Here is a 15,040-nt window from a genome sequence, read left to right as displayed (position 1 = left end):
TTTATGTTTTGCATGTGTGTGAAAGTTTTTACCCTCTATAGTGACATATTTAATGACATTTGCCTTTTTCATTTAAATAATCATGGACATTTTCCCAGGTCAATACATACAGATCTGACTCATTCTTTTTAAAGTTTCAGAATATTTCTAGTATGGGATGTAGGCCAGTATTTTGAACTATCTCCCACTGTAGATATTTGTTTCTACTTTTTCACCAGAAATGATGGTGTAATAAGCATTCTTACATTGTCATATTTCTATTGGTAAATTCCCAATCATGAGAGTGTGTGTATGTTTTGATATATTAATTTTGTAGTTGAAAATATTAGGAAATAAAAGCAATACTATAAAATTCAAAAATTACCCAAAATAGGGCTTCCCTGGTGGCTCAGTGGTAAAGAATCTGCCTGCCAATGCAGGACACATGGGTTTGATTCCTAATCTGGGAAGATCCCACATGCTGCAGAGCAACAAAAGCCCTTCCGCCACGATTACTAAGCCTGTGCTCTAGAGCCTGGGATCTGCAACTATTGAGTCCATGTGCCGAAACTACTGAAGCCTGTAAGCCTAGAGCCTGCTGCAACAAGAGAAGCCACTACTCACTTCAACTAGTAAAGCCCACTTGCAACAGTGAAAACCCAGGGCAACCAATAACAAATAAATAGAAAAATATATTCAGGGCATCCCTGGTGGCTCATGGTTAAGAATCTGCCTGCCAATGTAGGAGACACAGATTCGATCCCTGATCTGTGAAGATGCTACATGCCATGGAGCAACTAAGCCCATATGCCATAACTATTGAGCCTGTGTGCTAGAGCCTGGGAGGCACAACTACTGAAGGCCACTTTCCCTAGAACCCATGCTCTGCAACAAGAGAGGCCACCGCAATGTGAAGCCCACACATCGAACCTAGAGATTAGCCCCTGCTCACTGTAACTAGGGAAAAGCCCACACAGAAATGAAGACCAAGTATAGACAAAAATAAATTATTTTTTAATTACCCAAAATAATTGAAAATTAAAATCTTTCCTAATGAGTCCAATAATCATCTACTTTTGTAACTATAGCTGTCATTTCTATTCTTCCAGGAATTAAATTTTAAAAATTCTTTGGACAAAACTGGATTAATCATAATCCATGATTCATGATATTTTCATCAGTGCACATTTAGCCTACTTTTTAATTTTAATACATTATAGAGTTTTATAAGCATTGAGGGATCTATTTATTGGGGCAGGCCTGGAGCCTAGGTCCATGGGTGCCAGACTGGGACCTGGGTCTATAGGGCCAGTATGGGACTGGGCTGGGCAGCCTGGAGCTTGGTGTTTGGGTTCACAGGGGCAGGCCTGGATTCTGCATCACATTGGTTTACCTGGGGATTCACTGGGGAAGGCTGGTGGTTGGGTCTGTGACAAGGATGGGTTTTCACTTCACTTTCCTTCCCTCCATGCAGAGGGTGCATCGCTTCAGGCTTCACTGCACAGGCTTGAGGAACAAGTTACACAAGTAGTGTGAAATTGTCCTTATTAGCCTCTTCAATCTATCCTTCATTTCTGTGTTCCACCCAAGTGTTGTAATTTCATGGGGATGGTTGTTCAAATTTCTATGAGACAAGTGCTATTCCACAATCTTACAGACATTACTACTACAATTCACTATTTTTGATATGTACACACTTATATGATTTTTCACTTGTATATTTTTATATTTATGACCACAAACAGTAAGCAAAACAATTACAACACCTCAAGGAATTCCCTCATGCATCCCCTTTCTATTCAGACACCCCTAATCCCTGGCAACCACTGATATATTCTGGATATTTATATTTTTACATTTTCCATAATGTATAAATGGAACCATACAGTATGTTACTTTTTGAGGCTGGTTTCATCCATAATGTTGCATGTGTCAGTAGTCCATTGTTTTTGTTGTTGTTGTTGTTAATTTTATTGAGTGAATATACCATGGTGTGTCCATTTATCCACTGAAGAACATTTCGGTTGTTCCAGTATTTAGTGATTATAAATAATAATACTGTAAACATGCATGAATAGGCTTTTGTGTGAACATGAGTTTTTATTTCTCTACGCTAAATATAAGTGGAATTGCTGGGTCACATGGGAAGTATGTTTAACTTTTTAAGAAACCGCCAAATTGTTTTCCAGAGTGGTTTGCGTTCCCATTAGCAGTGTACCAGAGTTCTAGTTGTTCCACACCCTCATCAGTGTTTGATATTGTCACACATCTATGATTTTGAAAAGTCCCAGATTATGAATATCTCAAATGGTACAACATCCCAGATGAATATTAGAGACCAGTGTTGATATCTGTGTTTTAACTGTTGCATATTACTTATAAGGCAGGGCATGACAAGTCTGACTCTATTGCTGGACCACAAATTAAGTGGAGATATTCAAGCACTACCTGCCAAGAATGTTTCAGGTTTGAGATGCACTATGCAGATGCTGGGGACATAAGAAGTGAGGCAAAATGCTTGTTCACATACATAGATTATCAGAAAATACATAGGAGATGTAGGAACCATGTTTGTTGGATGGATTTGATTTATAGTTGGACTGGAAATTTGATTTATAATTGCCATGAATTTGAGTAAGCTCCAGGAGTTGGTGATGGACAGGGAATCCTGGCGTGCTGCAGTCGATAGGGTCGCAAAGAGTCAGAAACGACTGAGTGAACTGAACTGAACTGGACTGTAAAAGCTCTAACATTATCTCCATGACGCCTGAATGTCTGGCATTGAGTTTGATTGACATAGGGTAGAGGGATACATAAGATGCTGTTTGAAGTTGAAATTTTCCCTGAAGACCCCTGGAGTCAGTTTGTTTACTCATGTAAATGATTAGAGAGCCCACTTTGACTATGTGACCAGTGAACAAAGGGGTATGAAAGTCCTTTTGGGGAACTTCTGCCTTGAGCTCTCCCAAGATTCACATAGATCTTAGTGGTTCTATCTGGAGGTAGAGTGCAATCTCTATGTGAATAAGGACACTGGAATTTGCACCTGAATGATTCTCAGATGCCCCCCAACCAAATGCTTACCTACCTTTTCTCTTGGTAAGCTACACCTTTTGCTTTTACATGAAAGCATTAAATAGTATATGGGCTTCCCTGGTGGCTCAGTGGTAAAGAATCTACCTGCCATGGCAGGAGATGTGTGTTCGATTCCTGGGTCAGAAGATCCCCTGGAAAAGGAAATGGCAACCCACGTCAGTATTCTTGCCTGGGAAATCCCATGGACAGAGGATCCTGGTGGGCTACAGTCCATGGGGTCACAAGAGTTGGACACAATTTAGTGACTCAACAACAACATTAAATGTATATACTCTGTGGAGTTTAGTCAGTCCTTTTGAACTGATGAAATCTTTGTACATGTTAATTCTCTTCTAGGACCTTGCAGTTAGGTCTACAAAGAATGAATTTGCAAATTAATTCCTATCCTGTCATATCTATTTAGGAATAAGTGGAATAGAATTCCAGAACCATGTCCACTCCTCAGAGCTGCACAAACTTCACTGACCAAAGTTAGATGAAAAGTCCTCATCTCATATATTAATCAATTCATAAAATAAGGACCCATAAAAATCAATGAAAAAGAACATTTTCAACTTCTTCAAGAAATCTTCACACAGGAGACTGAAAGATAGCCCAATTCTGGTTCACACCAAAATAAAAACCATTGGACCTAATTTTCCTGAGAAGTAGCTTTTATGTGAATAGTTGTTTGAAAGCAAAACTTTATTTAGACTTTCTTCAAGGCATTCCAGGTTACCACCTACAAGGGCATGGCTGTACTTAATGTAAATGTACATTGGATTCTATATCTAGATTTCTGTTTGTACCTTAGTTCATGAAATGACTCTGCAGAGGATCTTTCAAAGATAGACTTAACTTCCTTCTGCATAATCCACAGCTGGTATTTTGGGGCTATTTTTTTTTTTTTTTGCAAAATTGGGAAGTATACATTTGAATAAGTAATCAAGTTGATAACTAACTTACTACCACAGAAGGAGAAAAATAAAAAATATGTATATGAACTCCTCACTGAGTTATTATTTAGGTATGTCATTGTAAACAAAAAATACAGCCCAAACTTCAGCTATATTTCAGGGTCAGTTTTTGCTCACATCAAGATCACCTAGTAGTCACCACACTTTTGCTCTTTGACTCTGGAATCCAAATATTCATACCTTTATTTTTACAATACAGATACTAAGAGATTATTTTCCTCTTACTTCAATCTATCAAATTTAAAAATGTAACCATTTATTCTTGAGGGTCAGAAATTTGAGAAGGCCTCAGCTGAGCAGTTCCTGCTTGAGGGAAGAGGGTCCCTTGTGTGGTTCCAGTTGGATGACAGCAGTGCCTAGTCATCGAAAGACTTGACTTGCCCGATTGCTCATTCATATTTGGCAGATAATACTGGATAATGACTTGGTGTGGATAATGACTTGGTGCTTAGCTGGGGCTATTGACAACAATTGACTCTCTAGCATCATGATATTGGTATGGTTGGACTTCTTTCATGGAAATAGCTTTCCCCAGAGTTAACAGTTGAAAGCCTCATCTGTTGCCTTGTCAATCTTTCTTCTTTAGTTTTGAATTCTTTGCTACTGCATAGACGTGAGTTATGACTAACCATTCTTACAATCATTTCATTTGAAGTATTCACATCCATTGTGAAATCCCTGGTGATGTAAAGATTTGAGCTGTGGCTCTAAGCTTTTCCATATTCATCATTTTCATATGACCGGTAAGATAATGTTCCATCCGGTTAGAATTCTCTCATGATGAGCAAGGAAGACACTAGGTTCCTCTCCCTACAGCATGACTTTGATTTCAAATAGACAATCTTATGACTGAAGGCAGTCTCACATTTATAACCTGTATCTAGTATTTAGGATTTGAACTGTCACTAAAAATCTTTGAATATCCATTCTATTTGAATTCCCACTTTTCATAACATTCATAGTTTCCCTCTAGGATGAACTCTCACATTTGAACCATCACCATATTGATAATATATACAGCTGTCTTCCTTCAGAGTGAATTATCTCCTAACATCAAAGTTATGCATTGTTTGGTAGTACCAGAATACACATACCCCAGGGCCCAGCAATTTCATTCCTAAGTATATGTGTGTAAGTATATACACAAGAGAAATGAATATATGTACACCTAAATATAAATATGTTCGAAGAAGCATTATTTATTATGACCCTAAGCTGTAAACAATAAAAAAAAGTCCATCAACATGGATAAACTGAAATGTAATTATATAATGAAATTTTATACAAAATGAAAATAAATAAATTTCTCCGACATGCACTAATAATGAGTTTTAAAGACATAGTGATGGATGAAACAAGTCGTCTATGAAAGAATACATGATGTATAATTTACTTAATATAAAGGTTTATAATATGCAAAAACTAATTTATAATGTTAGGAGTTAGAACTGTGATTAACTCTGAGAAGATAACTTTTATTCCATATTTGCAGTGAGCAATACAGTCATACCTCCTTTCTTTTAAAGCAGCTCTGTTCACAGTGTGGTCCACGGACCACGGTCAGGTAGCCTACTGCTTAATACTGGATCACAAAAAGTTATATGTTAAAATTTTAAATAAGCAATTTTAAATGTTTTTAGCAACTTGACTGAAGAATTTATGTCTGGTGAAGTTAATAAAATTTTAAGCTTGTATTTTCAGTGATTTTTATCATTTATCTCATAATTCTTTTTATGTGTTTTGTGGACTAACAAATAGTAGATAAATATGCTACAGTACTTTAAACTGTTTACTATTATTACACTTGCAAGCAAACTCATGTACAGAGTTTACTATGACTTTAAAAATTTTCACCAGAAAAGTCACATGTTTTAGTGAACTCTCACAGTTTTTATCTTGTGAGTTTTCTGATGGACAATGAGGTTTGACTTACAACTGAAGAACTTCCCACATTCTTTACATTCATATGGTTTCTCTCTTGTGTGAGTTTTCTGATGGCGAATGAGGTTAGATTTCCTACTAAAGGCTTTCCCACACTGAGGACATCCATTGGATTTCTCGCCTGTATGTATTCTGTGATGAACAGTGAGGATTGCCTTCTGACGGAAGGACTTCCCACATTCATTACAAATATAGGGTTTCTCCCCTGTGTGAATTCTTTGATGGAGAGTGAGAGTCGTCTTTTGGCAGAAGGACTTCCCACATTCATTGCAAATATAGGGTTTCTCTCCTGTGTGAGTCCTCTGATGTACAGTAAGGGTTGTCTTCTGGATAAATGCCTTCCCACATTCATTACATTGATATGGTTTCTCCCCTGTGTGTGTTCTCTGATGATCAATGAGGTATGACTTCTTTCTAAAAGCACTTCCACACTGAGTACATTCATAGGCCTTCTCTCCTGTATGTGTTTTGTGATGTCTAGTAAGGGTTGCCTTTTGGCGGAAGGACTTCCCACACTCCATACAAATGTAGGGTTTCCCCTCTAAGTGTGTTTTCTCATGAAGAGTAAGGGCTGTCTTTTGACGGAAAGCTTTTCCACACTGACTGCAAACATAAGGTTTCTCACCTGTGTGAATTCGTTGATGTTCAATGAGGTACGACTTCCTTCTAAAGTTATTCCCACAGTAAGGACAATGAAAGGGTTTCTCTTCTGTTTGAGATCTCTGATGCATGATAAAAATGGACTTCCTACAGAGCAATTTCCCATATTTGCTGTATGAGTGGGGCTTCTTCTCCATAATATTTTGTTGGTGGACACTGAGATTTGACTTTTCAATGAAGGCTGTGCCATCTTTATTGTATTCACAGGGTTTTTCTCCTCTGTGAGCTCTGGTATGCGTAAATAACATTCCTTTCATAAGGAAGGGTTTTTCACATTCATTATGTTCAAATGACTGCTCTGGAGTTTGAACCTTCTGATGTTGAATAAGCTCTTGTTTACCACTCAGACTCCTTTCTGTTTGTTTACAGAGATTCACCGCTGCATGAATTTTCTCATGTTTAGTGTTAAGGAGTGATTTCTCCCATCCATTACTCTCACCAAACTTCTCTCTTACAGGACTTATATTTCTAATGACTAATTCTGAAATATTTTTAAAAACTTTTCCATCAGGTTTATATTCACGTAGTGTTGTTTTTGAAATAATATGGTTCTTGTCGATAGTAAATGTTTTCCCCCAAATGTTACTTCTCTCTTTTATTAGTCTTTTCTGGTTGATGGATATAATTGACCTAGAATGCCTGTCTTGGTATTCTTTGAATTTCACTAAAACATCTTCAGCTTTCCAATCTTCTTCTAGAAAAAATACAATTAACAATAGTAAGCCTCCATGTAAACATTATGGATAAGATAAATAATACAAACAATACATGGTGGGCCTGTCTGTCACACTACTTTAATCTATAGAAAGGCCAAAATAAATTACCTCTGGGAGGGCAAATGTATGTAACAAACACAAACCCTGCTACACTGTTAAAATGAGGAAAAACTACCATAAGTAAACAACACATATCTTTGGGATGTTGTAAATATAAGCTACACTGAACAGGTATGATAAACAAAAGGGCAAGTAAGCAGAAGACAAAGGACAGTGAAAGCAGGATTGTTCTTGGAACAGGCCGATTCAGAGATAATGGAGTGAGCTTATCAAGGGTACTAACAGTAAGTAGTGAAAATGTTCAGGTGATGATGCAAAACTATATATTTATTCCCTAATGATTAAATAAGTGTTAAAAAATACTTCCATTTGTTTCTTCCTCACTTGTATTGAGCCCATCCATGGCAAAAGAACTTTTTCAGTCACTCATTTCCTAGTGCTAACAGACACACTAGTCTATAGTCTTGATCCTAACTCTCCACATAACTGTAATTTTTTTCCTTGAAAGGGGAATTGGGGAAACATAATTCCCTTAGGAATTATAAAATAAACCATAGGAAAAGGATATTTGCAACATGAATATAATCACTGTTGTATTCTGATTGCTGCTACCATCAATTTATTCTTCCAGAGATGATCAATAACTAAATTCTCTAGACCATCAATTGTAGCTTTTCCTCTTTTCAGTTTGCTAAATTACTTTTTCAGTTTTAGGGAAGGATGAGTTCAAGTTTTCCTCCCAATGCAGTGCATATGTGCTAAGTTGCTTCAATTGTGTTCAACTCTTTGTGACCCTACGGAGCATAGCCTGCCAGGCTTCTTTGTCCATGGAATTCTCCAGGCAAGAATACTGGAATGGGTTGCTGTGCCCTTCTCCTGGGGATCTTCCTGACCCAGAGATCGAACCCATGTCTCTTATGTCTTCTGCATTACCAGGCAGGTTCTTTACCACTAGCACCCTCTGGGACTCTGCAATTCCCTATTGGAGCTGTGAAAGACTGAATTCTTTAAAATATGTGTATGGCACTGATTGACCTATTATTTTTCTTAAAACTTCTTGGCTATATCTTACTATTTTACCTTACTACCACCCATATCTAATGGGGCAATTTTAAATATGGATTCATCTTACTTATGACTTGCATCTTATTTACAATAGCCTTTTTATCCCATCAAACTAGTCATGAAAATGTAAACAAGGGATACCGTAACTATCTTTAAAATTTCTCCACCAGATATCGGTAGTAGGATCATGTATTTATAAAATAAAATACGACAACGAAATGTATACAATGAAATACTATTCAGCAATAAAAAGGAAAAAACCAACTGAAACATAATGAAAAAAGAGATGAATATCAAATATTTTTTAGATTTAAAACTTCATGCAAAAGAGTACATATTTCATTTATGTGTAGTTCTAGGACACACAAAACTAATCTGTATCAGTAATGGGAATTATACTGCCTTCCTGACAACTTCAACCTCCTCCACGGACATTCTACTATCCAATTTATCCAAAAGCCTTCACATATTCTGTCTACTCTTCAATGTCTAATTTGTCTGAAATTAGTATATAATTTTACAGTCTGAACCATCCATTTCAAATAATCTTTCAACAAGATCTGTTACTATTTTAATATTATATGTAAAATGCTCAATTTGATAATAATGCCTTCTCAACTAAAACTTACATTCTTTGAAGTCAATATTTTATTAACTATCTTCTTTGAAATCTTCTGAGTATACATTAACACACTTAAGAGTGGTGAACGGATATGATCATCTTGGCATGTATATATAAAAAGAACTTACTGTTTAAATGATTTCTGAATGGATGAAAAAGATAATTTCCTTGCATACTATCACAGGCCATCAGTCAGGTAACTATTGAATGTCTAGCCTCTCTTACAAGCTACAATAAGGAAAAGTAAAAGAGAGGACCTTATTTTGAGGGAATTGTTAATCAGATGGGAAAAGAGGCCTCAGATAAAACAATGTTGAATCAGGTAGCAAATTACTAGATCATATCAGAGGATGGTTCTATTTATGTGTTACAGACACTAAGTATAATGTGAATGCAGAAAAACAAGAGCTGACATGCTTTGGAGTCAGCAAGGAACATTTCATGTGGAAGTAAAATTTGATCTTTTAACTCAAGGATATGTAGTATTGTGTGGGAAAGAATATAATTCTTACTCAAAGAGAAGTCTTGACATTTGCCTTCGTCTTCTGGGAGGTAATCTATAAATCCTTGGAATGTCATGTCTTAGAGGAGTATTTATTTGCCTGGGAACCTTTAACCAGCTAGAAAGTAACAATGTGATTTAGGTTTGGGGGGTTCTTTGAGTCACACCAACAATGTGATTTAAGTGAGGGTTTGGGTCACAGAATATTAGTTCAACCTCTTACAGGGATGGAAACTTAGATCAGCCACATGGGCAGTCAGGCATCCTGTATGACAAAGCCCTAATATAACCAACTCTGGACTCTAGGCTTGCGTGAAGCTTCCCTGGCTGGTAATATTCTATAAGAACTGTCACAGGGAAGTAACACTGTCCCTGATTCCACAGAGAGCAGACAACTACAAGCTCTGTGTTTGGTACTTTCCTGGACTCTGCTCTATGCGCTTCTCCTCTTGGCTAATTTTAATTTGTATTTTTCTCTTACAAACCATAACTGTGAGTATTACAGCTTTCAGTAAGTTTTGTAAGTCCTTATAGCAAACTATTGACCCAAATCTTGGGATTCCTGAATTTACAGTGGGTATCAGAAATAAGGGTGCCTTTGTGTGTACTGTTTTACTCTCTTATTTTGTAGTCAGTTGACTTTCCAAGTATTGCTATAAGTATACAGCAGCTGTCACATAATGAAAGGTCCAGTTGTACATTTGCGAGACTAGAACAGAGATGAGCAGGCATTCTTAGTCAAAAAGGGAAATACATGTAGAATGAACAAATGGGATATTATTGTCAGCCCTTGAAAAAGAAGGGATTTAAATTTCATTTAATAAGAGGATATCTTTTTGCATATTGACTGAAAGAAAACTGAAAGAACTAGAAAAAAATCATGGCAAATCCAAATAGTAACTACAGCAGTCCACACCTGAAATAACATGGTTCTTACTTTGGAAGATGTCAGTGGCAAATGAGAATATGATAGGATATAAAGATATTTCATAGAGTGAAATAAACACAAATTGTCGAAAGCTAATACTTTGGCCACCTCATGCGATGAGTTGACTCACTGGAAAAGACTCTGATGCTGGGAAAGGTTGGGGGCAGGAGGAGAAGGGGACGACAGAGAATGAGATGGCTGGATGGCATCACCGACTCTGTGGACATGAGTTTGAGTGTACTCCGGGAGTTGGTGATGGACAGGGAGGCCTGGCGTGCTGTAATTCATGGGGTCGCAGAGAGTCGGACACGACTGAGCGACTGAACTGAACTGAACTGAACTGAATTTTTAAAATATAGCAGAGACGATGAAATCAACCTGACATTATAAGATGCTGACTACAGTAATAAAAGGATATAGAAACAAAGAGAAGATAAAGTTAATGACTATATATTATTTCTAAAATATCAATAATTGAAAGGATGAGACAAGTGATCACTATATTGCTGTAGGCAGATTAAAATATACCAGTAGAGTCCAAGTGGAAGAAATGTGCTAAAAATGGCTATTTGAAAGCCATTCACATCAAGGATATCACAACTTGAGAATGGATCAGATTATTATAGCTTACATGGCTGTTATAAAGATAAGAACTGAGGTTGAAGAAAGATCCTTTAAGGATACCGATGAGAGCCTATTGAAATAAAATCGATTTATTCAACAAATATTTATTTTTTCAAAGGGAAGAAAAGTGAGCAAGACAAAAAAGGCACTCAGGGACATAGGATACATTTTTCACCCCAATCAAGGTGGGTACATATCAGGCATCTGAGCACTATGTTATGAAACATGGATATTTATTGGGAAGAAATGTATTGAAATGAAGTGATACTGAAATTATCACTTTAGTCCAAGGCATATGGATTTTGAAATCTGATAGTAGGTCTCACAGTAAGAACGGGACATGCAACGAAGTGCAGGAAACAAGTAGAAGGGGAAAGGAAGGAAAGAAAATGAAGACTAAGAGGAAGATAAATATTAGCAATGATTACCCTTTTATATTTTAGATTTATGAATGCCTATAAATAGAAGACTATAATAAAAGAAGAAAGATAAAGAGCTGAAATGTTAAAGAAAGAGACGAAAAACAAGAAAGGCCTAAACCAATAGTTTCTAAGAGATTATTATGGGAGGTCTACAAAGTCAAAACTATTTTTGTTAATAATAACATTTCACTGGGACTTCCCCGTTGGTCCAGTAGTTAAGACACTGTGCTCCTAATGCAGGGGAAATGAGTGCAATTTCCCTGATTGGGGAATTAAGATCCAACATGCTGCACAGTGTGGCAAAAAAGTAATAATATAATAACACTTCATGATGAACAAAAATAATCGTATTTTAAACTATGTTCTTACACTAATGACAAAAGCAATAGTGGGTGTCTCATGGAATTTTAATTTATAGAGGTGACTGAGTGATGACACAGAGATGCTAATGTTGTTAAAAGAAAATTTCTTATTACCATTCCTGAGAGGAGGACCTATGCCATGCCATGCAGGACCACATGGGGAAGCACCAGGTTTGGTCAGGATCAGAAAGAAGCAAGGGGAACGTCTACACCAAAGTCTTTACTGGGGCTTACTTCCATGGAAAGGCAAGGCTGGGCAAACAGCTTAGGGTCGGTTAGTTTGAATAGTGTTGGCATGTCATGGGTTATAGGGGTGATCTCCAGTTGTCTGATACCTGGTCCTGGTGACTCAGGGAAAATATTGGCTTGGTGTCCGTGAGTTAGATATAAAGGAGGTGGTTGAGGATATGGAATTGCAACTGGTATATGAAAAGTTGGCTCACCAACAGGTTGTTTGTTTACTATCTCTAGGAATTGGCTAGCTCTGGGAAGGGCAATCTCTCCTTAGCTAGTAGGCTCCCTAAAGATGTCAAAACATCGTAAAATATAAAAAATTTTTAAATGATTGATACAGTGGGTAAAATGATGGCACATTAACGTATATCAAAGCACTGGCACCAATCTACAATAGGAAACACTGCATTTCTAACTACCACACATAAGTAAAAAAAAAGCTTCACTAGTTTTATTAATTTATTAGGTCTCCACGCTTGAGAACATATATTTTCAATATTCTATGTGAGTTAAGGGTACCAACCCTCTGCCTGGTCAAAAATCTGCCTATAACTTATAGTTGGCCCTCAGTTCCACCAAACCCACAGTTCCACATTTGTGGATTCAGCCAACTGTGGACCCTGTAGTCCTATAGTATTTGCTGTTGAGAAAAGTTGCATATAAGTGGATCTGCACAGTTCAAATGTGTATTGTTCAAGGGCCAATCATATTTTGTGAGGAAAAGCGCTGGTGTAATTATTTGAGTTGAGAATTGAATACCTACAGTTTGTGGAACAGCAGTTTTACTTGAAAAAAAACTGATTATTATTCAGTTGTGGGTATCTGGTAGACATTTTCCTGAACAATGCGAACCTGTCTGTTCAGAGAAAACATCTGCCAATACTTGTTACCTATAACGTTCAAGCTTTTAAGTATAAGTCATTAGGTAGGAAAGCTTGTATTTGCTATGGTATGCTTGTCAATTTACCAATACTTAAAAGACTTTTATGATGAAATTGCTGGTAATACTAACGCATGTGGGTTTGGGGTATTTAAAATATACAGTATATGGAAACATGTAAAAATTTGGCAGATCTGTATATACCAGTGAACTGTTTGTTACTTTCCAAATGACCAATATATAGTATTACAAAACAATGCATGGGGAAAATATTTAAATAGACCACTGGATTTTATGTAATAGTCTACCAAAGTTCATTGTTATAATTTCAGATTTTATATCGCAACTGTTTAGAAATAACCAGTTGTTAAATGGTACTGTTTAAGAACTACCAATTAAGCTTGGATGTAGTATTAATTTAGAATACCCATGACAATCTAAAAAGATTTTTAAAAATTTCTCTGTCAAACTACATAAATGCATGAAGGAAGATTTTCTCCACATATTTCAATTAAAATAACATATTGCAACAGATTAAATGTAGAATCAGATGTGAAAATCAGCTGTCTTCTGTTCCACAAGATATTAAATAAACTTCAATCATCTAACAATGCCCCTTTGCTCATTTTTTTCTTTTGGAAAAGTTTTTTTTTTGGTAAAAAATATGATTTTTATGTCAGCATTAGTTTATTTTTATATTATTCTTTTTAAACGAAATAAATGAATATTTTAAATTTTGTTTTAATTTCGAATAGGGTATACAAACATGCACAAAGTTTTTTTAATTTTTAAGAGTATAAATAAGTCCTAAGACTAAAAAGTTTGAGAACTGCTCATTTAGACATTCATATTCTGGTAACAGCAAAGAAGTCTGCATCAAAAGAACCTTCCAACTGATAACAGTGATAACTATGGACCAATTATAAAATACTTCAATCCTGGGTGTTCATTGGAAGGACTGATGCTAAAGCTGAAACCACAATATTTTAGCCACCTCATGCGACGAGTTGACTCACTGGAAAAGACTCTGATGCTGGGAAGGATTGGGGGCGGGAGGAGAAAGGGACGACAGAGAATGAGATGGCTGGATGGCATCACCGACTCGATGGATGTGAGTTTGAGTGAACTCCGGGAGTTGGCGATGGACAGGGAGGCCTGGCGTGCTGTGATTCATGGGGTCGCAAAGAGTTGGACATGACTGAGCAACTGAACTGAACTGAACTGAACTTCCTTGAATGCACTAAAGAATGATCAAAAGCAGGCAGAAACTGGAATGGATACAAACTTTGAAAGAAAGAAACCCTATTGCAGTAAGATCTGCATTCATCCAGGTCTTCTACTGCGTATTCTAGCAGTTCATGCAGCACACAGGGGACAGAGCTCAAGTAGAAATAGAAAGTAGGAGTCATCATGTGCAGAAAAATCAGACATCAGAGTTCAGGAGTACCAGAGTGGCTGTAAACTGAGGACAGAATCCAAGAAAGAAGAAAGCATAGAAGGAAAGCCCCAACACTAGCATAAACCCCTCCACCAAACCTTGGTTAACTTCATTTCCACAGGGTAAGACTGCAAGGAGCATAAAGGGAAAAGAAAGCTGGAACCCTGTAAGAATCAAGCAAAGATTTCAGCAGTTAACTCTACAAAAATAGTTTTTATTAATAATTCCAGTCCCGTGCCAAGTTAGAAGAATCTGATTAAAACCTCAGTCTTTCTATTGAAATCCCATAATGGCCATGTATTAGGAATAAAGCCTGCATCTGAGGACTTAGAGCAATAACATAAAACTAAAGGCAACACTGAAATGGAAATAAACATAACCTAAATACTTAAAGGGCTTCCCTGGTGGCTCAGCTGGTAAAGAACTGGCCTATAATGGGGGAGACCTGGGTTTGATCCCTGGGCTGGGAAGATCCCCTAGAGAAGGGAATGGTTACCCACTCCAGTATTCTGGCCTGGAGAATTCCATGGACTGTATAGTCCATGGGGACACAAA

General features: G+C 36.9%; 1 protein-coding gene across 15 annotated transcripts in view; it reads right to left on the bottom strand.

Annotated features, from left to right (window-relative positions):
- Positions 1-53: 53 nt before the first annotated feature.
- The window catches only part of ZNF382 (zinc finger protein 382), a 36,794-nt gene continuing 21,807 nt past the window's right edge, over positions 54-15,040 (bottom strand). For 14 of the 15 annotated variants that reach the window (XM_055410834.2, XM_055410838.2, XM_055410842.2 and 11 more), the window contains exon 5: positions 5,211-7,326. In XM_055410834.2, the coding sequence (XP_055266809.1) occupies positions 5,903-7,326 (1,424 nt within the window). In that variant the 3' untranslated portion in view covers positions 5,211-5,902. Of the gene's footprint in view, positions 3,207-5,210; positions 7,327-15,040 lie in introns of those variants that run through there. The other variant, XM_088830731.1, reaches the window with a different exon arrangement.

Source organism: Moschus berezovskii, chromosome 22 (assembly GCF_049115385.1).
Source record: "Moschus berezovskii isolate FMDL1 chromosome 22, NW_MosBer_1.0, whole genome shotgun sequence".
Classification (NCBI taxonomy): domain Eukaryota; kingdom Metazoa; phylum Chordata; class Mammalia; order Artiodactyla; family Moschidae; genus Moschus; species Moschus berezovskii.
Note: the sequence above shows the minus strand (reverse complement) of the source record. Positions and strands in the feature narration are given on the sequence as shown.